Consider the following 24083-nt stretch of genomic DNA (forward strand, 5'->3'; position numbering starts at 1 on the left):
GTTGAGAAGCACTTACATTCCAGATTGAGCTACTAACCGTTGGTCCACCATAACATACATAGCCGAAGCAACATGACCATTCCGCACCGACCCAACCTAACGACAGGGGTAGGTCAACACCCTATGCACGGCAGCAATCACCTGGGGAGAAGCCAAGACCGTCAAGGTGCTGCCGCTTTGCCTCCGGACTTCGTCAAGGTAGCATTCAGACTCTCCCAGGCGGTCTTCTCAGCTCCGCCCTCCTCCCGCATTTTTCGCATCGGCTCAGGCTTGACGAAGAACATGCCCGCCTTCGTCAACGAGGACATCACCATTCCGGAGGCTGTGAGCAGATTCTCCAGCGCTTCGGTGGCTGATCTGCTCGGATCTCCACAGAAAAGGCGGTTGAAGGGAGGCTGCGAGTCCTCACCCCATGTGACACAGGCCGTCCACTTGTAGGAGCCACGTTCAGGGTCAGGCTCGGGATGCTTTTCGGTCGGTGGCTTGGTATGGAAGTCGTACAGGAGGGAGATCGTGAAGGTGTTTTTCGACGTGGCCTCGTATCGCTTCGGATAGAGCACGGGAAACATTAGGCGGGCGTTCTCTGGAAAGACTGTTAGCATTAGGACACAGCTGAAGGGTGTGAAGTAGGGCATATTACCCAAAATCCGTTTCTCGAGGAAGGTCAGGGCCTTGATGTCCACCCCTTCTTCGTTCTTGCGTGGTGGTGGAGGGAGATCAATGTCCAGGTCCAAAAGGCCGAGACCTGCGAGCGGGTCTGGCAATGGGTCTTTGGCTCGGGTCTTCTGTTTTACTGATGAGCTACCGGGCGCTACGTTCTTCGAAGTAGACATGATGGTGTTTGGCTCTGAGATCGAATGTTGACTATCGAGGGCTGCAGTATCCGGAACGAACCACTGCCTCGAACAAATTAAATGCCGCCTATTGATTGCTTGTAGAAGATATACGGCAGCAGTCTGCTAGCAAATAGTACAGCATGCTCTGTACACTTTCCGTGAATTCATGTTCTGTTGACATTGTCTCTCATGGCATCGCAACGCAAAGCATTATAGAAACACCATGCGGACTGGGGTTCGGCGCCGTGTACATCACGTCTGCTCCATGCTTCTGATACAATTGCAGTCCATGTAAACTGGAAGCTTATCTCAGCTCTCTTGAAACCATTTCATACACCAGATTTTGCGGCCATGCGCGTTGCATGCGGCGTTGCCACGAGTATTGTCCTGGTGCTCCCAGATGTTTTCATGCCAATAGTATGTGATTTGCAATGGCGTTGATGTCTCATGTTGTGGACCTGGTAAAGGCTGTCATGTCAAAAGGAAAATGTCACATTGATAAGGTGAGGTTGGCATTGGGTGGTGGTCCGAGTGCCCAGCGATCTCGCTCCCAAGGTACCTCCTACTCCCTCGAAGCTCGAGGTGAAGTCTACAACAACGCGACTTCTTCCTCGCGCTGTCGCCGGACTCAGTCACGCCTTTCTCTCACCGGCCGAGCAGTCAGTCGCTCAATCAACAGCATTCATTCTTTGACAGCGCACCCAAATACCACCAACCCACCTGCTCTTCCCAACTACGAAAGCAACACCTAGATAAGCCTACGAAGTCCGCCCAAGATGTCGACCGAGAAGCCATTGCCGTTCGTATACCAGTTCGCGGCGGGAGCCGTGGCTGGTGTGAGTGAGATCTTGGTCATGTACCCGCTGGACGTGGTGAAGACGCGAGTGTAAGCGCATACCAAAAAAGCAATGAAATGGAACATGTGTTGATATGTCGCGCAGACAAATCCAGTCCAATGTCCCAGTGCCGGGCGTGGATCGCTACGACGGCATGTTGGACTGCTTCAGGAAGATCATCAAGAACGAAGGGTACATATCACATACGCAATGCCATTGAAGGCGCAGCTGACGGGACGCGCACAGCTTCTCCCGTCTATACCGTGGCATCACTGCGCCTATCCTCATGGAAGCGCCCAAGCGTGCGACAAAGTTCGCTGCCAACGACGAGTGGGGCAAGGTATACCGCAACCTCTTCGGAGTCGCACAGATGAACCAGAGCTTGTCCATCCTTACTGGGGCTTCGGCTGGCGCGACAGAGGCGTTCGTGGTGGTGCCGTTCGAGCTGGTCAAGATTCGGTTACAAGGTGAATAGCGTCCTTCAGACGTACATATGAGGATTGGGAGCTGACTTATGTGGAAATGCAGACCGCGCGCAAGCAGCCAAGTACAACGGCATGCTCGACGCCGTGCAGAAGATCGTTCGACAAGAAGGTCTCCTCACCCTCTACCAAGGTCTCGAATCCACTATCTGGCGTCACGTTCTCTGGAACTCGGGCTACTTCGGCTGCATCTTCCAGGTCCGCGCCATGCTCCCCGCCAACCCGACCAAAGACAAGAGCATCCAAATCCGCAATGACCTGATTTCGGGATCTATTGGAGGCACGGTAGGCACCATTCTCAACACACCCATGGACGTCGTCAAGAGCCGAATCCAAAACTCGCCCAAGGTGCCTGGAGGAGTACCAAAGTACAACTGGGCGTGGCCAGCGCTGGGCACGGTCATGAAGGAGGAAGGCTTCGGAGCGCTGTACAAGGGTTTCGTGCCCAAGGTGCTGAGACTGGGACCTGGCGGTGGTATCCTTCTTGTCGTGTTCACCGGCGTCATGGACTTCTTCCGTAAGATGAGGGGGGATGCTTAGGCTTGAAATGGAAAGGGACTACGGCGTGGCATCCTTGACCTTTACCAGCTGCCGACCTGGCATGGCTGGTACCTGCGTTGCATCCAGCGAGGCGTTCACGCGGACATTGCACAGATAGAACGGCGGTCACCCAGGCTAGACTTGTATCCAGTACCACTTGTGAGCAGCTTTCTTATCACTGATGCCTCGCTACCAACCCACTTCTAGGTTCTCACTCTGCCTCCTGCTCCCTCTGATTGGCTGCTGAAGGCCTCGCGCAAGTGGATGTTCGAAATCTGCCGACATACATTCGGCGCTCCTGGTTGTTGGAGAAGAGGCGCATCGACTGCGAGCTCAAATTCTCAGCCGGAGGACTGCCTGCTCGCTGTGGCGGCCGCCAAGCCTAGTCTGTCTTCTCGAAGCTTTCGGACATCGAGAGCTGGAATTCTCATTCGTTACAGCAGCATGAATTCTTTCACTCCCAAGGAGAAGCGGCGCCTTGAGCGAAGCCTGTCATTCGCTCGGGGACAGCCGCCGCTAGCTGATGTTCAATTTCGCCAGTTCTCGAATGTTCAGGGAGGTCGTCGACTTTCCGTCTTGGAGAAGGTCCAGAGGCTGACCCTCCGGATCGAATGAGCGAGACACTCGGTTAGGGCGAGGTCCGGTCTGCACTGCTTGAAAGCTTCTCCGCAAAAGCAGGAGCCTCAAAAGAAATCTTCACGCTCTGCAGTGGCACCAGGTCACTTTCGATCCTCGAGAAGCGGCTCGTCGTTCTTACTGGCTTGGCAGAGGTGGGCGCTAACGGGTGTTCAATGCAAGGTCACAACTGACGTGCACGATCACATGCAATATCAAGCTCGCCGTCCATGGTTGGGTGCAATTGGCCGTACGGAGGACTGAGCTAACGGGTGTTCGCTGCACTGTCAACAGCTACTGCAGCGTTATGGACATTGTCAGAGGCTGCTGTGTACCTGTAATGCTGCATTGCGTTACATAGTTATCCACCTATCCCAATACCACTGCACCAACGGCACCAGTACATCTTATGGCCTTCCCTTCACGGTGGTTTCAAGGAGCCGACGCTGGAGAGGTCTCACGGCACAGTGGAAACGATGATTGCGCATACATGGACTTTTGACGCCCTGTTCTTTCCAAGAGTCTCGATATTGACATCTGGCCTCTGCTTCAATTCCTTGACGGTGAGTCTGAGGCGACCTGGGTGGCTATATCGTGACCCATGAAGCTGTTCCATCAGACCTTGAGGATGAATGGCTTTGATCTCATGGTAATCCCCTGCCCGAATTGATCGCCTCTCTAACAGCCGAAGTATTCGGCCGATTCTCAGCATACCGCTCATAAGAGTCCAGATACAACTCATCATCACTCGTGGTCTTCTTCACAGGCTCGGCGTTCTCAATCGCCTGCACCCACGACGCCCATCGAGTGTTCGGCTCTGGATCCGGCCAGCCACGGTAGGGTTTGAGAACTTTCCGTAATCGAACGATCCACGGCGCCATCTGGACGTCGACGAAACTCATATAATCGCCCAGGAAGAACGGGCCGGCTGGGTCGGCGGTCTCGACTAGTTTGGCGATGTGCTCGCGGAGCTCGTCTGCGAACTTGACTTGGTCGTTCTGGTCTTGGGCCTGGAGGTAGCGGTAGAAGCTAGCAAGACATGGTCAGCAGAAGTTTTTAATCAAAGTGCAGCGGGCAATGCTTACGCTGGGATGATATTTCGATTGATATGATCCGACCACAGCCTCGAATGTGCTCTGAGCTTAGGGTCCTTCGGTAGTAGCGGCTCGCCTTTGTTCAGATCTTCCAGATACTCCATAAGTACCGTGCTCTCATAGCAGCCCCAATTTCCATGTCTGAGCGCCGGAACCAGACCTCTCGGATTAATGTCAAGCAGCAGCTTCGGCTTACGATACACATCAACCTCAACGTACTGATAATCAAGGCGTTTGTGTTCCAGAGATATCCAGACCCGGTGGACGAAAGGGCAGAAGCAGGAACCGTACAGTTTCAAATCATTCTCCGCCGAGTGAGCGTTCGCCGTCTTAAGTGCTTCGCCAGTTGGTTGCTTGTGGTAGGTCTTTTTCGTGGAGTCTCCGCCTTGGTTGGGATCCAGCTCCTTCTTCTGGCCGTTTGATGTTCCATTGGTCGACATCGCTTTCCTGCGTGGAGGGGACTGCAAGGTCCGGCCACAGACTGGTCGCGGGCTGGTATTGGATGAAATCGCTGCGCAAAAACGTCCTTTCCAGCTGTGCAAGGGGAACGTGTAGGGAATTCTAAAAGCTGATCGCATGTGGTACGTACGGATGTCGTGGAGTGGGTGGCAGAAGGGTCGATGGATGATGGTGATGCAATTCAGAAACCCCGCGGCATTGCGCTGAGTGCACTTTTCGGAGGCACATCTTTCACCATTCAATCACTGAAATGTGATGCTGGATTACTGAATACATGTACATTCTGATGTCTAGCATTCCAGGCAGTGCGTGAAAAGCATACGACTGCTACCGAACTATCTGTCGACTGATCGTTGCATTAAGCTGCCGTTCGAACGCAAAGTTGATCATGCACTCATCAGAACGCAGCCATACTGTCCTCTCAGGATTGCGGTCGAGTTGCTCGGTGAGTGCAGCAATACCGGGTAGTCGTATAATCCCAGCGGCAGAATAAGGAAGAGCTCCATTCGAAGCTGCGGGCACACAATTATCATGAGTGGCCGTCGCTCATCGTAGTGCCGGGAGACGAATAGTAGTCACTTCCTTGCTCGGCGGATAGCACGTCGACCCGCCCCCGGTGGATGTGCGAGTTCATCTCAAGGATCATTGAGCTCGGCACAGGCAGCTCAGGCAGGTCATATTTCTCTCTCAGCGGAGTAACGCCAAACACTCGCTGCTGCGCCGAGATGTTATGGCCAGGTATTTTGCCTTCTAGCAGCCGTTTGGTAAACACATGCATTGTGCTCCTGACAACATGCTCTTCGGCGCCCGCGGCTTGTTGCAAGTCCAGCCCCAGAGCAGTGAAGATCTTCAGCTGAATTTCATGATGGAAGCCTTCGTCCGCCACGCTGAAACTGCGCCGAAACATTCCAGATTTGCCATAGTAGTGGACCACAAGTTCGTTCCACAGCTGGGCAGAGACTACTTCGGGCTGTGACATCAGCGACTCGGCCATGTCTAGTCCGAAGTTGCCATCTTCTGGGCCAAGCTCAACCAGGACCATTCTTGATTCCTCGGCTGTGGCCAGAGCTGAACGTTGAGCGCTTTCGATGAGGAGCAGTCTCTCATGATGAGGTGCATCCCTCCATATCCGATGCAGGATGAATGGATCCTTACGAGGTTTGACGCCTCGCGCATGCATCCTTTCTAACAACTCGTGGAAGAGCTCGTAAGTTGTGGGATCCCAGTTTGTTGTGGCCTGCTGAATGCAAGGGGAAAGCATGGCGTGCAATAAGTCGTCTCCATGGTTTTCGACGTCGACCGTCTGTATCAGCAGTCTAGCCAATCCACTTCCGGGTGTGTGGCTGAAGATGTAGGACGCAAGCGAACCGCATGCTCCTACTGGGCACAATTTTCGAGATATCCAGCAGAGCGGGTGGAAGTTGTTTCGAAGGTAGTGACTTGGCTGGAACGATCGCGGGTCCTGTTGATACCATCTCTTGAGGAATTCAAGCTGGGTGACTTCAGATTCGCTGCCGCGGTCAGCAACGTCAGCTCCGTTCGTCAACAGTATCTCAAAAATCCTGGCCAGCTTGTCCCTTTCTTCTTTCATCTGGGCTTTTGAGAGTTGCTCGAATGTGACATCGAGTGAGCTACGATATTGTTGCTTCACAGCTAGGGGTGCGTTTGCGTTGGCACCATGCTCTAGTAGAATGACACATATATCGGGCGAAAGAGACTGAACTGCACAGTGAAGCGGCTGCTGCTCAGAACTATTGCGGCGATCCACCGACGCTCCGTTCGCCAAAAGGAGCTCGACTGAAAACTTCTGGCCTGCGAGAATGGCATACTCCAAGGCTGTTCGGCGTCGAGAGTTTTCGAGGTCGATACTGATGTCTTTGATATTGATGTAATCCATCAGATAGTCCAGTGCCCAGAGTTCGGCTTTGGCTGCTGTGTAGTGAAGGATGCAGTCTTCGCCAGATACGAAGCGTGTCCGGTTCAATATTTCAGAAATCTCTGGCCCTGTCTCCGCTTGCCGAAGTTCGTGGTACAGAAACTCGAATTGGTCCACAATCTGGGTGGAAGCGTCGTGCTCAAGCCACGGATGCCTCGAGGCGTGGTCGTCAAGGTAGGACGGCCGATTCGTACCCCTTGAAGCTGGTTGAAACACCTCTGATCCCAAAGGCTCCGAATGCGACCTTCCAACTATCGTCGCCTCCGGCATCTCGTATGATAGCTCAGCACCGCCGAGCACTCGCGGCATACGAGCATTCCGGGCTTTGAGCTCCACCAACTGGGAGGACCGGGTAACTCCCCATTCCTTGAACTTCCCTCTGAATGCTCGAGTGCTGGATCGCGGTCAACCAACCCGCGTCCACGTCTAGATCATTGATGACACTCACGAGGCTCGGAATTGATACTTCTGCTCTAGTTTGGCCTGAACTTGCAGCAGCGTGGCTCCCTGTGTGTATAGATGACATGCTTCCTGTTTGACATCCTTCCAAGACTTTGTCATCTCGAGAAGTTCGATGCGCTCGACGCACTACGGCCTGTCGGATAGCCTGGTGGATGGGAAGGGTAGAAGGGTAAGCGCGAAGCGCTAGGGGAGCGAGGTATGTCTGCTCGGAGGACAAGGCAGCATGGTGGTCTGCCATTCTTCAAGGCAGAAGCTCAGTGAGCACATTACCTACAATAGTCCAAGTAAAACGTAAATAGAGCTCGGGTAACAACCAGTCTCAATGCGCCGTCATGATATCCGCCAGCCTTACCTTGTTAAGCATGCACAAGTGGCCCCGACTGAAGCGCAGGCCAAACGCGGGGGTGCACAGACATCGTCACCGCGTGTGCTTCCTGGTGTCGACATTATCTCGAAAAACTCTGTGTGCAGTAGTCCAGCCACCTAGCAGCGGGACAAAAGTGTTGAGATTCTGTATGCAAGCCATAAGTACGGACGTAGTGCATCTGAAGTCTGCATGGATAAAGGTGCCGACTCGGTCACTGTCGAAGGCAAGGCATAGCAAGGCATCAGCTCGTGCACGATGTTGTTGGCTCACCGGTCAATGTTCCTGCACACCACGCAACTGCACACGCGAGTTCTTGCACAGAGCGCAGTTTCTTTCCATGCCCATCGTGACGGTCAGTCCCCCAGGAGTGCTGCCCAACACGACTCGTCATTGGTCAAAGCTAGGAGCTTCGCGCGATGCACAGCAGAGTCTGGGCCGGACAGAAGCGCAGTGGTGGTGTTGGTTGAACGAATCAAGGCACCGGAGCTGCAGCGTGTGCAAATCAAAACGGCGCTCTTGCACACTGTGTAGTATCAGCAGACCACCACGTCGCGATAGCTGTTGCGGATGACCTTGCTGTCGAGCTCCATGGGCAGTGACCGAACCAATAGCAGTATTCGTGGAGCCGCCCGTCTTTGTCACAGGCTGGAGATGATTCCACCTCGCGAACGCGGGCCTGAGTGCGCTGGCAAGCCTCACAAGCGTCTTGTCATGGATGCGCATGATGGCTGCACGCTGTGCAAGCCTGGGAAGCGAGTGGATCGAATCTGCCTTCGATGCACTTATTGCTGCCCGAAGCTCTTAAGAGATCGACAAGTGATTCCGGTCAAAATTGCAGACAGTGTAATTCGTGGTCGGTCGAGATGCAGGGCCCGGAGATAATTGCACTGAGCGCAGATTCCGGTCGTGATTCGTGGTCTGTTAGTGCCATCTCGACCATTGCATCCCTCATCCATCAAGCAGGATAGCGAGCAGAAACGCTAGCATGGGGACTCCAGGAAGATATTGCCGCTTGCGAAAGCCGTTGTGGTGTACTACGTCAGTCAAAATGGCGACGTCCCTCCCTTGATCTGCTGTTTCTTCCATCCGCTCGAACAACAGACTTCGCCAGCCTTCCTACCAAGTCAATATACTTTGGTACACGAGACCCAACCACTACAAGCCATATAGCATTGTACCATTATAACGATGTCTCAATCCCTCTCGTGAGTGCAGGCGAGATTCACCAGGTTGTCTTGACGAACAGCCAACTAACCTACCGCTGCGTTCAGAAGCAACAACGCCAGCGACTCCCCCGGAGTATCTTCCGGGGCGGCAAAGGGTTTCACTCAACTCGCGGATGTTGCTCCAACCTTGGGAACCTCGAAGGCCCTTCCGGCGGCCCTCAAGGCCAATCTCGACAGAGAACTGGCCCTGCTTGCCAACAATCCCCGTCTTCTCAACATGCCACCAGAGCACCCAGAAAAGATCGCGTCTGCCAAGCTGCCCCTTGGGATAGAGTTGCCATCCAAGACGAAGCAAGAGCTGCTGCTGGGCTGCTCGACGATTGACATGACGAGGCGTTGGGTCCCCAGAACGTAAAGGGACACGGGCATGAGCCGAAGCCTAAGTCATATGGCGAAGCCGGCTTCGATTGTATATGGAAATGGCGTCACCTCGCCGCACTCGAGACGAGCGGAGTAGGTTCCTCGAGTGCTTCGGTTGTTTAGCGCTTGGGAGCCTGGAGCGCCATGACACATGCGACCAGGCCGCGATCGGGGGCGCCTACTGGGGTTGCGAGTTCATCAGTCTTCTGGTTGTAACACGCATTGTTGGACAGTGGCGTTCGGTGGCGCATGAAGAGGTTGGCCCAGGCTGGTTGATTTTTCTGTGTCTTGCTAGTTTCATCTTGTGAGAGCTGTATGGAAATTCTGATCCGGTTCCGCTGATAACTCTTCGTTGTCTTAGTTGTGGGAGACGTAAAGAGGTGAAGAAGATGTCGTGTCGTGAAAAACAACAGACACGAGTCATGTACCGGCTGAACTTCGGCACGCACATGCCAAAATTCTGAGCCAACGTCAACCTCAGCGGAAAGTTCAGGTCGCTCGCAACACAACGACAGCTCAAACATACGACACCGGGCGCAAACATGGCGGACACAGTACCCAACACCGCTCCTATGCGGGAGGTACAAATTGAGGCGCTCGTGGTGATGCGCGTGATCAAGCACAGCACTTCCGCCTTCCCAACACCAGCAACTGGATGTCTACTAGGAATGGACATGGCCGCCAGCAGTGGCACGCAACTCCAGATCACCAACTGCTTTCCTTTCCCGGCCGCAGCCCCAGACCAGCCATCGACACAACAAGATACCGGCTACTACCAGCAACCCACGGATGCCGCAACATTAGCAGCCGGTGCACCCAGAGCGAAGAGCAACGTCAACTACCAGAATGAGATGATCAAGTACCTTCGCGAGGTTAACGTCGATGCGCAGAGCGTGGGATGGTACATCAGCACGAGCATGGGCAATTTTGTGAATCTGAACTTCATCGAAAACCAGTTCTTCTACCAGAAGGCTGCGGACGAGAAGACTGTGGCGTTGGTGTTCGACGTGAGCAGAAGCTCGGCGGGTAGCTTGAGCTTGAAGGCGTACAGATTGAGCCCAAGCTTTATGGCCAGCTATCGCGAGGGCAAGTTCAACACCGAGAAGTACGTCCATGAATAGCAACCTTTGCAGAAGAGAGCTAATTTATATCCGCAGCCTGCAAAAGTCGAACCTCCGCTACCAGGACATCCTCGTCGAAATCCCTATCCAGATCCACAACTCACACCTGCTCACATCCTTCTTGCACGATCTACCACAAGCCCCGCCAAAGCAGACCGCACTGGACTTCCCTTCGTCACTCGCAGACCTCTCCCACGACCCCAACGTCTCATCAAACCCGTTAGCACCGAACCTCGACCACCTGGATCTTAGCATTGACCCCTTCATGGAAAAGACTTGCGATCTCCTGCTTGATAGCATCGAGGCCCACCAGACAGAGCAGAACAACGCGCAGTATTATCAGAGGTCCCTCGCACGAGAGCAGGCAAAGATTACGGCGTGGCAGGCGAAACGAAAGCAGGAGAACCAGCTCCGGCAGCAACAGAAGCAACCCTTACTGGACGAGAATGAGTGGCAGAAGCTGTTCAAGCTGCCGCAGGAGCCCTCGAAGCTAGAGAGTCTGCTGATCGGAAGACAGGTGGAGCAGTATGCAAGGCAGGTTGATGGGTTCTCGGCAGTGGTTTCTGGGAAGATGTTCGGTGCGAGAGGGAACCTTCTGCCGGGCGAGGCGCAATGAGAATCTATCTGGGTGGGTGTCAGGGGATGATGCATAGCGTGGCGTTCGGGGATGACTATAGCATGACAAAAGCCTGTCAAGCTAAAACATGGTATTAGGTTACGACGCCAGCCCTGAGCAGGGTTGATTCTTTCTCAATACCTACCTTCTCTTTATCGGTTCAACATTTACTCACGAAAACTCACAAACCCATTCCGGTCTACCTTCGTGAACCACAATGCATACCAAAGCGCTTGGAGCTCAAATGGAGCGCCGATTGTTCTTTTGCGTTGCTAAGGTCAGTCTCATCTTAGGAACAAACCATCAAAGCACAAAGACATCCACCATGCTGAAGTGTTTTGGAACGCCACGACCGTGTGTTTGAATATGGCTGTTTGCAGGCGTGCACTAGATGGATGGATATGCTTGTCTCACCGAGACTCACCGTGCGTCTGCAGTAAGACATCACAGTTCATTTCATTCTCTGGTCCACGGCTTATCTTAATCACAAATTCATAGGTCCTCAAGACATTTCGTTTCAACTTACAGGCAGGGATCATGCCATCGGCCGTTGATTTAGGATATTTGTGGCAGTCGGCTGGTATGGTTCTTGCCAGCATGTTCCCACAGACGCAGACCACAGCAGAGCTGTGTGAACGACACCATCGCCTCATTAACGACATACCTTTGTTCTCACTCCAAGACACTGTACAAACACCATATTCAACCCATTTACTACTGAGACCCACATGCTGCTTCAGAATCATGCCTGGGCCCAAGCAAACAATCCGCAGGACATGCTGGGTTATATAACGGATTACCCCGACGGGTGGGCGGGCCAGAATACCACCGCAGCGACATCAGTCGCATCCCACAGAACCGATAGACAGCAACATGTTTTCATCCTTCCCAGCACAAGCCCCGTTCTCGCCCAATGCAGCACCGCCCGTCCAGCAAAACCAAGTTACGGATGCATTGCCTTTGAGATCACCATCGGCCGCCGCCAATACATCATCAGCTGCGACCAACCCATCATCAGCTGGCACCAATACACCATCCGCTGCGCAAGCGGACGCCACCACTGAAGAAACGAAGACCAAGACGAAAGTGATTGAGGTCATCATGTTCGACATGGGGAGAGACATGGCTCGTCTCGAGAAGACCATCCTTCGTAAGCCACTCAAACCACATCATCCCCTTCGCTTTCGCTGACCGTGACCCAGGTAACGCAGACGTCATAATGCGCAACCTCAACCCGACCTCGTACAAGAACAACCAACAGCCTTGCTACGAGCTAGTGTCGATGCTAGTCGAGGGCGCTTCTGGAAAGCACGAGATGATGAGGTTTGCCGTGGTGAAGGACGGGACGATTGTTGCGGAGGGGCCATCGCGGAAAGATAGCACAGATGCTCTTGAGGCGATGCATTTGGCGACGATGGAGCTGATGGCGACGAAAGTTGCAAAGGCGTGGGATGGGTCTGGTGGTGGGGATGAATCAGATACGACGGGGCGCTGGTCTTCGGGAAGGGTTGAGACTGCTTAAGATGGATGAATGAAGCGCGAGGTGAAGGAGGAGGATGCTCTGGTTGTGGCAGCGATTGTGTTCTCGAAGAGGGCTGTTGATAGCTGTCAATAGAAGGAGATATCTGGGTAGCAAGACCTTATCCTATCGTCATGAAACGGGATCACTGTTCATTCAAGCTTGCAATCACTAATTGCTTCCGAAAGCACGTTTGTCCTTCGATGAAGACCGCTGCGAGTGGCTGTGACCTGCCTGTGCCTTTGGAATCGTACTGATCCCACCGGCATCAAAGAGCGAAAGAACTTGAGACCAGAATGAGAACAACATGAAGTCAACTCGACACAACCTACAGCAGCACATCGGGAGGTCGTCCGAACGTTGCAGGTACCAAAGTACTTCCTCACGCAAAAGGCTTGAAAATGTCGCGGCGACGGACATCTAGCCCGAGTCAGCCACCTCCACACGTTTCGACAGTCCCTGCGCAAGTCCACGATCGTCCCAAGGGACCGGTTGCGCTGGAGTCAGGTCCGCACCAGTGGCATCAGAGTCAAGAAACGGTTGGACTTCACGTCGTCGAGTGACTATCCTGATGATGCGAATCTGGACAGACTCGTGAAGTTTGGACGGACGTGAGAACCAGAATTGCTGATGTGTGTGTAGAGAAGTTGATATATGCCTATGATCGTTTCCGGAGACTACTCCTCGCACGGCCGCGGAAAGCCAGCCCAAGAGCACCACGCATACTTCAGTGTCGGCGGAGCGGAGGTAGGGTATCATTCCAACGGTAAGAGCGGCTCTTTGACGGCGAGAATGGTCAACGCTCGTTCGAGCACGGCGCAAGGCATGCTTCACTATTGCATGATGTCCCGCCCCACACCCCCACCATTTCTTCGACACTACAAGACCCTTGGTTGGTGGTGTTGACCGACCGGTGACCGTACCGATGGCCATGGGAGCAACCATCCAGCCACCTAATGCACACTCCCTTGCTGAAGGCGGGACTCTGTGGAAGATAACGCTCTGCTGCTCCGCGAGATGCGCTCAGCACATGGTGATGCACACCTGATGCAAATGAGTTAGCGAGGCATCGCGAGTAAGCAGCGTCAAGGTATGCATCGATATGTCGTTCGCTGTACTCTCCGGCAGTCTGCGCCTTCGGGATGCCGATAGTCACTCGAGCTCAGGGCCTTTCGCGAGCTCCGAAGGTTGTCCTGCTAAGTGGATGCTGCGGAACAATCCTTGTCTATAACAGTGTCCCGCAATTTGCTGCATTCTCCGTTATTTCCACTCCCTAGCTGTCAGTTGTAGATCCTCATGTCAAGAGGAGTAGTGTATTGCACTGCGATCAAGAAGTCTTTCGATCCGATTCTCTTGGGTCATGTGTGCCGAACTACCCAAAGCAGAGGCGGACTGGAAAGGTACCACGGAGCCCTTTTGACGGCCGTCTCTCTCATTGGTAGCCGGATTCCATGCCTCCGGATCCCCAAGGAGCAGGTCCAATAAAGTGTAGCTCGCGTGCAGAGTTTGCTGGAGAGAGAGTTGTTTCGCGGTGGGGTGAATAGCCTTAGCTTGATGGAGGATTAAGGGATCCATACTCCAGCTCGGTTTGGCAAGAAATCTCACGATAGTCTGCATCATCGCCAAGGGCACGCGTTCTTGAGTAGCGGCATTGAGCCTGAGCAAGCCACGACGCAAGAGGCTGTCGCAGCACAGATGTCAGAAAGCCTGCGGGTCTTCATCTTGGGTCGACACCACGCGACGAAGCAGGGATCGGTGGCCGTTAGGAACGCCACGGAAAATCAGGGACGAGGCGGAAATTGGCAGCGAGGGCTTCGGTGGGGGGCTAGATCGTCGATCGCACGCATGATGACCTCTGGTTGCGGCATGGGGACGGAGGCGAGACCGAAGGAAGAGCAGGGATGCTGGGGCCGTGGAAGGAAAGGCTCGAAAGGCTGACAGCTCGGTGCGCCAAAGACTCGCGAGGCGTATCGGGGTCCAGCGTGGCGATCGAACGACCCACCACGCTGTTCCCACACGCTCCGCTAGCTGTTTGCAGTATCTCGCAGCCGCTCTTCCAGGTCGCAGGGTCACGCTTGTTGCATCGTCGCAGGCATTGTGGCTAGTGGGCGATGTGCAGAATTGCCGGCCGGCAGACGATGGGGGTGGGCAGGACGTTGGACTGCCGTGTGTCAAGGAACAGCGCGGCATGAAATGGTTCGTCAGGCTTCTCTACTTCGTTCGAATAGCGTTCGGCCTTCACCGGCAGAGGTCAAGTCGGCGTGTTGTGGATGTCATCTGTCGCGGGCTTCCATCCAACCTAGAAGAAACTTCACGCCCTCGACGCCGCAAGGATTGATGAGATGGAAGGATGGCTTGTAAGCGGGACGAGCCCAAAAGCGCATTATCAAACAGTTAGCTCTCGCGAAATTGCCGGTAGTGGTCACACGGTACACAGCTCCCCTGCTCAATAGTCGCCCGGCGCTTCGACAAACTCATTTTCACCAGCCAGATGCCTTGGCGGGTATGCGAGGAAATGAGCGGAGGACAGCACGCTGGATCTTCGATCTCACGATGCACTAAACCGACCGCGCAGAGATCGATGACGTTGCGTTTCATCCAGCGATTGTGATGGTCATGGCAGCCAGCACCGCGACTTGGACGCTCGTAACACAGTACACAGCAACAGGGAGATGTAAAAACACGCAGAGTCTTCGGACAACACCCCGCGAGGCCCGCCTTCAACTCCCCCTCCCATGTGCCTGATCTCGAGGGCGTGTGGCTCACACAAAGCTTGGCCTCATCAACCCTGCAGTCGTTCTCATCGCCGATGACACCAGTCGAGCAGGGGTCTGGGGCGATCGGAGTTGCGCCACAGCAACGCTCTCACGTCCGTCTCATTCGGGAACGGGCAGCTCTTGGGCCAAGGGCGGCGGGCTGGCGGGTTAAGTATGAACTGTCAGGCTCGCGCATTCAGGGTCTGCCTGTTCTCCTCCCACTCCCTGCTCTCCTCGGAGCGTCTTACGAAGCAATACAATGGTTGCTTTCTGCCCGCCCTGCATCCGTCGTGTGCCCTCGCGTTAAAGAGTCCCCTCTCTCCCACGCGCCCTGCTTTCGCTGCGAACTCTCCACACATCCCATCCACCGTTGATCCCTCGTCACAGTCAACAAGCAATCAACATCATCCCACGAGACTTGTATTGCTTCAAACCGTTCAGCAGTCACGCCTGCCTTCAGAAGCCGTAGCCGACCAAATCACCCCCATTCTTACAGCACTGGACAAACTGGCCGCCACATAATGGACGGTAGAAACTGCACGGGCCGACGCATATCACTACTCAACGACAGTGGTGAAGTAGCCCCGGCGACCGCGAAGATACACCTCCCTCCGCTCACAGAGTGTTCCCGCGCGCCCTCGAGTTGCGCCTCGACGCCCAGCCTTACCCCACAAACGCCGCACCTTTCCCGGTCATACTCGAGCGACTCTCGCAACTTGGCCTCCCCTTCGCCCACCACTCCGTCTCTTAATAGCTTTGACGGTGGCCACCAAGCGCAGTCGCAACGTGCGCAGCAGCAACAATATTTCATTCGCACACACTCCTACTCGAAAATGGACGACCCGAACGCGCACATGTATCCGCCCATCCCGGATGCGACGACCGGTGTGATGTCATCAGCTTATCCTCCCATGCCCGTGTCCACGCAGATGCCACCACAACAGATGCCGCCACAGTCGCAACAGCAACAGATCTACCCTTCGTCTGATTCACCCCACTCCGAACCATCGCGCGTATCGACGGTCTCCACCACGTCCAACGCCAAGCCCCAACCGAAGAAGAACCAGTACCCATGTCCGATGGCGAAGCAGTTCGGATGCGCCGACTTCTTCACCACCTCCGGCCATGCTGCGCGACACGCGAAAAAGCACACCGGCAAGAAGGATGCGTACTGCCCGGAATGCAACAAGGCATTCACTCGCAAGGACAACATGGAACAGCATCGGCGCACACACCAGAACGGTCGTGGCGCGGCAGCGCGGACTGCTCCTACCAGTAGTGACGAAGCGAAGGTCAAGAAGCCCGTGAAGACGCCGAAGAAGTCAGCTGTCAAGGCAGAACCACAGCAACTGGAGGCCGCAGTGGAGCAGCAACTCGCAGAGCAAGCACAGCCTATGCAAATGCCGATGTCGTCCCAGATGCCTCAATCCACACAGGGTCAGCTACCACATAACCTCGCGCTCGACCAGGCGCTCATGATGCCAGGCGGTGGTCCTTACTTCCTCAACGGTAACGACACCGGTCCCATTCCAGCACTACCAAACGTCATGCCAGACCTGAACATGCGCCCCCAACTCCACCGAGCAAACTTCACAACTAATCTCGACTACGTACCCCCGATGGCAGCGATGGGTGGCGACCCTAACAGCGATCTCCACTACTCATATCCATCACCGGGCCTGTCGAACGGACTGAACAGTCTCGCTCTCGCCGCTAGCGAGCACCGCCGTCTGTCCGAAGAGAAGGAAGCGCAGAGTCCCCAGGACTCGCATGGCACTCCATCCGAGCAGACGTGAAATACCTCTACCACCGCTTGGACGAACACACTATAATACCACCTGGCGCAGCTGCACCCCCGCCACCAGCACACAACCCCCAGCTTCAACTCTCATCACACATTCTTCTTTGGGGCCGGAAAAGAACGGGACGGTTTTTGTTTTTTTGCGCGTTGCAATATACCCATTTTCTTTTTGCTTTTTGATGATGTTCAGCGTGGGACGGCCGGGCGAGCGCATAGCAGGGAGGAAAGGCTGCTGCTGCGGCCGGCGCGGTAACGACTCTAGAGGGGACGGGGAACATAGACGCTTGACGCCGTCACGAACTTTGGGGTGGAAATGGGCTTCAGCGATGAGAATCCAACTGTTTTGCTATGCGGGAGGAGAAGAGTGACGGGGGTGCCAGAGCACATGAGGGCGGGTGGTGCCCGGGAGGGTGAAGAGGGGGAGAATACGTAGGCTGAACACAGATATGACTTTTGTGGTTCGCACACGATAAGTCTTCCACGTCTTGTCCAAACGGTGAAGCGTGGTATGAGGTGAGGTGAGGTCTGGTGTCGAGAAGCAGGGTCTACGAAGAGGACCCTGGATCAACAGTGGTGAGTCCGGCTGCGGTTCCAACTTAACCTTGCTTCACCTCTCCACGGTCGTCTTCTCTGGTATCAATGTCCTGCGATTCTCTTCAGGTGCGGATACAGCCAGAAGAGTATACTAGTCCCGTTCATTCCCTAACCTACGTTATGCGGAAGACAGCCTCTTGTCCCTCACCGCGATGCAAAATGCTTCGTTCTCCGCGCCGTCTTTAATCCATGACAAAGTCGCGCTCATCTCATGAGCATGCACTACGCGAGATCTCACCGACAGCAGCAGCACGATGGACTCTTGAAACCTCCACGCTCTGGAGATCGTAGGAGCGGGGGCAGAGTTGCTGCGCCGCGGATCGAGTGCTTGCGCTCGTCCTCTCCGCGCAGCTGCCGCTGGGCAATGAGGAACAACTACTGCCTCCAGGCGGTGTCCGGGCGGAGCTTCAGGGATCGTTGCGGGCAGCGAAGTCTGTGACAACGGTTGTTGAGCGGGTGGATGGAACAACACCAGAGGGGAGAAGTTCGGGGTGAGATTAGTAGGACTTGGAAGGACATGGGAGGCGAGAACGCTGGCACGCCAATCGAAGATTTGGCGGTCCTAGACGGCAAGCGTCTTCGATATGATTTTCAGTCACTATGGACCGCGCGGCCGGCGGTGCTTAACTTCTGGGTCGGCACGCCCTGGGTGCTGTATGGCTGGAAGGTCAAGATGCCACTCAAGAGTCGTCCCGGCGGCGTCAATCTGACTATAGCGGCCGAGCCGGGTGAGAACCCGGTGAAGCCCATGGCTGTTGACGGTGGTATAGAACAAGATCAGCAAAATGGCCAAACCTTCCGTGGCTCAGCGGAGCCTGACACTAGACCCCGATCAGCGAGTAGTGCGAAATGTTGACCACACTCCCGGGGCGCTTACCTGCCAGATGCAGAATACGTTCAAACAATGAAGCGTCAACGAGCTGGAATGCCCGGGATAGAATAGCTAGGCCGTCGCGCATAATCTCGTCGTCTAGGTCCGCAGCGCTAAAAGGAGACGGTGGTATATGTGCACTATACTAAGCATACAAAGCCCTTTCGAGGCCATGAGGACGGGTGACTGTCCTGCAAACCCACGTCTCGCGTTTACACAAAGAAGAACGTACAGAAACCCCCTCCCAACCTTCTCATCCGCACCGCTTGTCCACCGAACGCCATCAAACTCCATCCGCGCTGTAGCTGCATCATGACATACGGAATCGAAAGGACGCGGACCTCAAGCAGCCGCTGTTGCTGTGGCGGGGCTGTGGGCGCCAGGCGGCAAGTGCCCGTAGACGTCATTGTATTCGGACGCGTAGCGGGTCTTCTCTTGGCTTCCGAGGTCCTTGTATTTCTTCATCACCTTGATGTTAGCATTTCTCCGCCTCCCCAGATGAGAATGTGGAGTCAGTATACCTTCTTCTCGCTCTCACTCAACGCCTTCCACTCCTGCGCAATCAACTTCATCCGCTCCGTGAAGGCGATGTTCTTGAAATCGCCGCTAGCCTGGCGGTTGACGTTGAACTGGGCGAACGAGGAGGCGGGACGCTTGACGTGCCGCTCGTCGTGGATCAGGCCGTATTTCTGCGTCTGGAATACGGCGTCGCCGAGTCTTCTTCGTAGATTGTTGCGTGCGAGATTGGCAAACTGGATCTGCTCAGGGGTGTGAGATTCCACCCAGCGCTTGTAGTCAGCGTTGATGGCTTCGGTTTTGCTGTGCGCGAGGTGGTTGTAGTGCTGCAAATCAAATTAGCTTGGCTATATCGTGCGTGAAAGAGGGATAGGGTACCTCAAGCTCAGCGGGAGACAGCGACCTGTACTCCTCCACGAGCGGCCTCATGACATCCCTCATCTTGGCAGCCCGATCGGGACCACCGATCAACTTGCCGTCTATCCCCTTCATCTTCTCCGAGAAAAAGGCGTTGTACGCCGTTACCGACCTGCGCGTCGGCGGTTTCAACGCGGCCTTCTTCAACTCTGCGATCTTGGCCTTGTCGAGCCGGGCCTGCTTCGCTTCCTTCTGCTCCGCCGTCAACTCCTTCGGGGCCCGCTTCTTGGGCGTGGTCTTCTTCTTCTTGGCTGCTGCGGTCTTCTTCTTCGCCTCGACCTGCTTCTTTGCCGGACCGTCGTTTGCTTTGGCTGTTCGCTTGACGGCTCGCTTGACGGGTTTGGATGGTTCGCCCACAGTCTTGCGCGGACGGCCGGGTGACGCGTAGCTGCGGGTGGAGAGGACTATGGCTGAGCGAGGGACGACATCGGATTGGCATTGGAAGGGCGAGGGTCGTAAGGGGAGACGCGCATAGAGGGGGAGCCGGGGGAGGCTGCTGCCCACCTTGCGGCCGAGCATGTTGGGTGTTGTCGTTCTAGTGAGGCTTCCAATGGGGTTATGCGACGGGAACGTGGGTGTCAGCGAGTGTATACAGCGAGAGCCAGACGTGTTGTTGCCCGTTTGAAACGAGGGTCGTCGCGTGAGGCCTGTCTCTGTTTCGTGGAGGCTGGGATGCGCCTTCCCCCAGCTGGCCCAGCTCCGAACGGCTCGGAGAAACTCTAAACCCCCCGCTAGCGGTCTTGGCGGCCATCAACTTCGAAGCTCGTCACTTTGCTTCTACCACCTCCAACATCGACTCACCATACTCCACACCACCGCGCATTCCGCATTGTCCGACAACTTTCTTCCGCGCTCCGAAGTGTACCCACGACGACCTCTAGTCTACGGACTAGAAGCAAACACCTCGTAAGTTCGAAAGTGCGCGTGAACGTGAAGGCAAGCAGGCGGCAGTGAGCGGGGCATAGCTGGGCGAAGGTTGGAAGGGAAAGTCTGAGTACGGTTCTCGTGGTGTGAGCAGCGGCAAGATGGTCCGCTCACCACCCCGTAGAAGCAGGGACAACGATCGCGGCTACCGCCAGAGGTCGAGGAGCCGTGATCGCAATGTGAGAGAGCAATTCCCACCAGGTGGACGCAACGGACACTCATCTAGGGGCCAGCATCGGTACGATGATCGCAGACGCAACGATGACCGAGACCGCTACCACGACCGCGACGACCGACGCCGGGGCGACCGATACGATGATCGCCGTGAGCGCTCTCAACCCAGGGAGAGGGAGAGGGAGAGGAAGAGGTCAAGAGATGGAGATCGCAATGGGTCCGACGACCACGCCAGGAAGCGGTCAAGGTTTGAAGAAGAGTCTTCGCGTGGTGCCAACCGCCGAGACGACAGAGGTCCAAGGAACGATAGGATGAGCTCGAAAGACCGCGAGGTACGTGAATTCGATCCCACCTTCTCTGACGAATTTGTGCTAAACAAACAGTCTTCTCGACCGTCCACTGCCGACTCCTCAAGGAAAGCCGCCGCCGAAGCTGAGGAGGAAGCGAAAAAGGCCAAGCTGGCGAAAGTGGCGGCTTGGAAGCAGAAGCGTCTAGTAGAGTCAGGCAAGGGTGCCGCATCACCAGCAGCTGAGTCTCCATCTGCCACAACCCAGGTACCCACACCAGACGTTTCGTCACCTCCCAATCACGGATCTCCTAGCAAAGATTCGCCTGCACCGGCTTCTGGCCCAGCATACGCTGGCGACTTCGACCCTGCCGCGGCCGGCAAGAAGGCGTTCGACCCCAAGGCTATTGCCAAGCGTGCAGCAGCAGCAATGGAGCGTTCAAAGGCTGCTTCTCTCGGCGGCGACGTTGTCATACCAAAGTCTGTGAACCAGCCATCGAATGGTGTCACAACGCAGGCTAACAACAGCAAGCCGGCATCGATGGGCAAGCCCAAGATGTCACGAGCGGACGCCAAGATCTCTGGTTTCGGTCTGAGCAAGGCTGCTGAGAAGTCAGACAAGCTCAGTGCTGCTGGCAAAGGGACCGCTGCGCCTTTGGAGGAAGAGGAAGAATCCAAGCGCAAGTTAGAGAAGCTACCCGACATGCCCATGACTGATGTCAGCGATGCTGCATTCGCTAATGACGAAGACGCTCAGGAGGAAGGCGATGCCATCCGCTCGGAAGATGAGGAAGAGGAGCATTTACGCGAGGCGGCTCAGAAGCGGGCCGAGCAAGCACAAGCTGAGCAGGAAGACGTCCCCATGACCGACGGCGATGCGGATCCTGCCGACGCTGAAACCAGCAGTGGGGCTGTCGAAGACGTCAAGATGGGAGGTGAAGAGGAAGACGAAGTCGATCCACTCGATGCCTTCATGGAAGGACTCGTACCCTCCGCGCCCAAGAGCCGTGTCAATCTTGCCATCGGCAAGAAGGCCCCTCAAATCTTCGATGCAGACGATGAGCAGGGTAACATGGCTGCAGTCGGCGACGCTGACGATGACGAGATCCTCAATCTCGCAGCTAAGAAGAAGAAGAAAGAGATGCCGAACATCGACCACTCTGCAATCAAGTACGACGACTTCCGCAAGAACTTCTACTCTGAGTCGGTCGAGCTGGCGGATATGTCGCCGGACGACGTCGAGGAGCTCCGCATGGAGTTGGAGAACATCAAGTGTCGCGGCATCGATGTTCCAAAGCCGATCATGAAGTGGTCGCAAGGTGGTTTTGGAGCTCAGATTGTGGACGTCATTCGCGAGCAGAAGTTCGAGAAGCCGACACCCATTCAGTCGCAAGCCCTCCCAGCGATCATGTCTGGCCGCGATGTCATTGGCATTGCAAAGACAGGTTCCGGCAAGACGCTCGCCTTCATTCTGCCAATGTTCCGGCATATCAAAGACCAGCGCCCGATCGAGAACCTCGAAGGGCCAGTAGGACTGATCCTTGCACCGACACGTGAACTCGTCACTCAGATCCACCGCGAATGCAAGCCCTACCTCAAGGCCATGGGGTTGCGTGCCGTTTGTGCTTACGGCGGAGCACCGATCAAGGACCAGATTGCTGAGCTCAAGCGTGGGGCTGAAATTGTCGTTGCCACTGCTGGCCGCTTCATCGACTTGCTGGCCGCCAACGCCGGTCGAGTTACGAACCTGCGCCGCGTCACGTACATGGTCATGGACGAAGCTGATCGCATGTTCGACATGGGCTTCGAGCCTCAGATCACCAAGATCCTCAAGAACATCCGCCCAGATCGGCAAACTGTGCTGTTCTCGGCTACGTTTCCAAGGAACATGGAGGCGTTGGCTCGGAAGGCACTGACGAAGCCAGTGGAGATCATCGTGGGTGGGCGCAGCGTTGTGCCGCCAGAGATTACTCAGGTCATCGAAGTGCGCGAAGAGAAGACCAAGTTCAAGCGTCTGATCGAGCTTCTCGGCGCTCTCCACGACAAGGACGAAGATGCGCGGTCTCTCATCTTCGTCGAGAGACAGGAGACAGCCGACAGGATGCTGAGAGACGTCATGCAGAAGGGATATCCCATCCTAGCTGTCCATGGCGGGCGCGAACAAATCGACCGCGATCAATCCATCAGCGACTTCAAGGCCGGTATCGCGCCAGTCATGGTGGCTACGTCCGTCGCTGCCAGAGGCCTGGACGTCAAGCAGCTCAAGCTTGTCGTCAACTTCGACTCTCCGAACCACATCGAGGATTACGTGCACCGCGCTGGTCGTACAGGACGTGCTGGCAATACGGGCACTGCAGTCACCTTTGTGACGCCCGAGCAGGACCGCTTCGCTCCATTCCTCATCAAGGCGCTCAAGGACAGCAATCAGGAGCCTCCAGAAGAGTTGGTGCAGCTTCAGCAAGCCCACGAGGAGAAGGTCAAATCCGGGGAGGCGAAGAAGGTCGGATCCGGGTTCGGGGGCAGAGGTGTCGAGAGGTTGGATGCTGCGCGTGACGCGGAGCGTGCTCGTGAGAAGCGGCAGTACACCACCGGCGACGAGCCAGAGGAGAAGAAAGAAGACGACCCAGAGAAGAAAAAGCAAGAGAAGCAGGTCGAGGACATGTTGGCGAAGGCTAAGGGAGGGGGCGTCAAAGAGCGCGAAAAGGAGACTACCGCCGACGAGAGTATCCTTCCCGCAGCACTCAAGACGCTCCTCAAGAACGCCATGCAGGTCCAAAAGGCCCCGACCCCGGCCCCCGCCGCCTCCAAGCCAGGTTCCGAGAGCGTGGCCGACCGCATCGCCAAGGCCAAAGCCGCCGCCGCCACCATCGGCACCCGCCTCGGCAAGTCCGGCGGCACGAAATCCGGCACGCCGATGGACAACCGCGGCCCGGACGCCGGCGAGTACCACGCCATCCTCGAGATCAACGACTTCCCGCAGAGCGCGCGCTGGGGCGTGACGAACCGCACCAACGTGGCGCGCGTGCTCGAGCTGACAGGGACGAGCATCACGACGAAGGGGAACTACTACAAGGAGGGCACGGAGCCGAAGGTGGGGGATCCGCCGAAGTTGTATATTCTGGTCGAAGGGGATACGGAGAGGCAGGTCGAGAGCGCGATGGCGGAGTTGACGTCATTCTTGAGGGCGGGGACGATTTCGGCGTTGCAGGGGGAGTTGAGCAAGGGGGCTCCGATGGGGCGCTATAGTGTGGTGTAACGTCGTGGGCTGGTTTGAG

At 55.6% G+C, this 24083-nt stretch overlaps 11 protein-coding genes across 11 annotated transcripts; 7 read left to right on the top strand and 4 right to left on the bottom strand.

The window, feature by feature from the left end:
- Positions 1-161: 161 nt before the first annotated feature.
- Positions 162-833, bottom strand: LTR77_006803 (uncharacterized protein; the record flags this gene model as incomplete). Its single annotated transcript, XM_064804043.1, has 2 exons — positions 162-583; positions 641-833. 2 exons carry the CDS (start codon positions 831-833, stop codon positions 162-164), a joined length of 615 nt encoding a protein of 204 aa, XP_064657844.1.
- A 779-nt stretch (positions 834-1612) lies between these two features.
- On the top strand, positions 1613-2694 carry LTR77_006804 (uncharacterized protein; the record flags this gene model as incomplete). Its single annotated transcript, XM_064804044.1, has 4 exons — positions 1613-1722; positions 1778-1864; positions 1919-2139; positions 2201-2694. 4 exons carry the CDS (start codon positions 1613-1615, stop codon positions 2692-2694), a joined length of 912 nt encoding a protein of 303 aa, XP_064657845.1.
- Positions 2695-3953: 1259 nt separating this feature from the next.
- Positions 3954-4843, bottom strand: LTR77_006805 (uncharacterized protein; the record flags this gene model as incomplete). The annotated part of the gene is made up of 2 exons (XM_064804045.1): positions 3954-4338; positions 4395-4843. The coding sequence occupies 2 exons, from the start codon at positions 4841-4843 to the stop codon at positions 3954-3956; spliced, it is 834 nt and encodes a 277-aa protein (XP_064657846.1).
- A 548-nt stretch (positions 4844-5391) lies between these two features.
- LTR77_006806 (uncharacterized protein) lies at positions 5392-7359 on the bottom strand (the record flags this gene model as incomplete). Its single annotated transcript, XM_064804046.1, has 2 exons — positions 5392-7192; positions 7247-7359. The coding sequence occupies 2 exons, from the start codon at positions 7357-7359 to the stop codon at positions 5392-5394; spliced, it is 1914 nt and encodes a 637-aa protein (XP_064657847.1).
- Positions 7360-8815: 1456 nt separating this feature from the next.
- Positions 8816-9208, top strand: LTR77_006807 (uncharacterized protein; the record flags this gene model as incomplete). The annotated part of the gene is made up of 2 exons (XM_064804047.1): positions 8816-8832; positions 8899-9208. The coding sequence occupies 2 exons, from the start codon at positions 8816-8818 to the stop codon at positions 9206-9208; spliced, it is 327 nt and encodes a 108-aa protein (XP_064657848.1).
- A 547-nt stretch (positions 9209-9755) lies between these two features.
- LTR77_006808 (uncharacterized protein) lies at positions 9756-10950 on the top strand (the record flags this gene model as incomplete). Its single annotated transcript, XM_064804048.1, has 2 exons — positions 9756-10318; positions 10371-10950. The coding sequence occupies 2 exons, from the start codon at positions 9756-9758 to the stop codon at positions 10948-10950; spliced, it is 1143 nt and encodes a 380-aa protein (XP_064657849.1).
- Positions 10951-11823: 873 nt separating this feature from the next.
- Positions 11824-12472, top strand: LTR77_006809 (uncharacterized protein; the record flags this gene model as incomplete). The annotated part of the gene is made up of 2 exons (XM_064804049.1): positions 11824-12100; positions 12153-12472. 2 exons carry the CDS (start codon positions 11824-11826, stop codon positions 12470-12472), a joined length of 597 nt encoding a protein of 198 aa, XP_064657850.1.
- Positions 12473-16058: 3586 nt separating this feature from the next.
- Positions 16059-17021, top strand: LTR77_006810 (uncharacterized protein; the record flags this gene model as incomplete). Its single annotated transcript, XM_064804050.1, has 1 exon — positions 16059-17021. One exon carries the CDS (start codon positions 16059-16061, stop codon positions 17019-17021), a length of 963 nt encoding a protein of 320 aa, XP_064657851.1.
- A 1116-nt stretch (positions 17022-18137) lies between these two features.
- Positions 18138-18476, top strand: LTR77_006811 (uncharacterized protein; the record flags this gene model as incomplete). The annotated part of the gene is made up of 2 exons (XM_064804051.1): positions 18138-18348; positions 18391-18476. The coding sequence occupies 2 exons, from the start codon at positions 18138-18140 to the stop codon at positions 18474-18476; spliced, it is 297 nt and encodes a 98-aa protein (XP_064657852.1).
- A 357-nt stretch (positions 18477-18833) lies between these two features.
- On the bottom strand, positions 18834-19943 carry LTR77_006812 (uncharacterized protein; the record flags this gene model as incomplete). The annotated part of the gene is made up of 3 exons (XM_064804052.1): positions 18834-18959; positions 19013-19333; positions 19386-19943. The coding sequence occupies 3 exons, from the start codon at positions 19941-19943 to the stop codon at positions 18834-18836; spliced, it is 1005 nt and encodes a 334-aa protein (XP_064657853.1).
- A 506-nt stretch (positions 19944-20449) lies between these two features.
- On the top strand, positions 20450-24064 carry PRP5 (pre-mRNA processing RNA-helicase; the record flags this gene model as incomplete). Its single annotated transcript, XM_064804053.1, has 2 exons — positions 20450-20854; positions 20906-24064. 2 exons carry the CDS (start codon positions 20450-20452, stop codon positions 24062-24064), a joined length of 3564 nt encoding a protein of 1187 aa, XP_064657854.1.
- Positions 24065-24083: the final 19 nt, after the last annotated feature.

The sequence above is a fragment of the Saxophila tyrrhenica genome (assembly GCF_035928015.1).
Source record: "Saxophila tyrrhenica strain CCFEE 5935 chromosome Unknown scaffold_10, whole genome shotgun sequence".
Taxonomy (NCBI): Eukaryota; Fungi; Ascomycota; class Dothideomycetes; order Mycosphaerellales; family Extremaceae; genus Saxophila; species Saxophila tyrrhenica.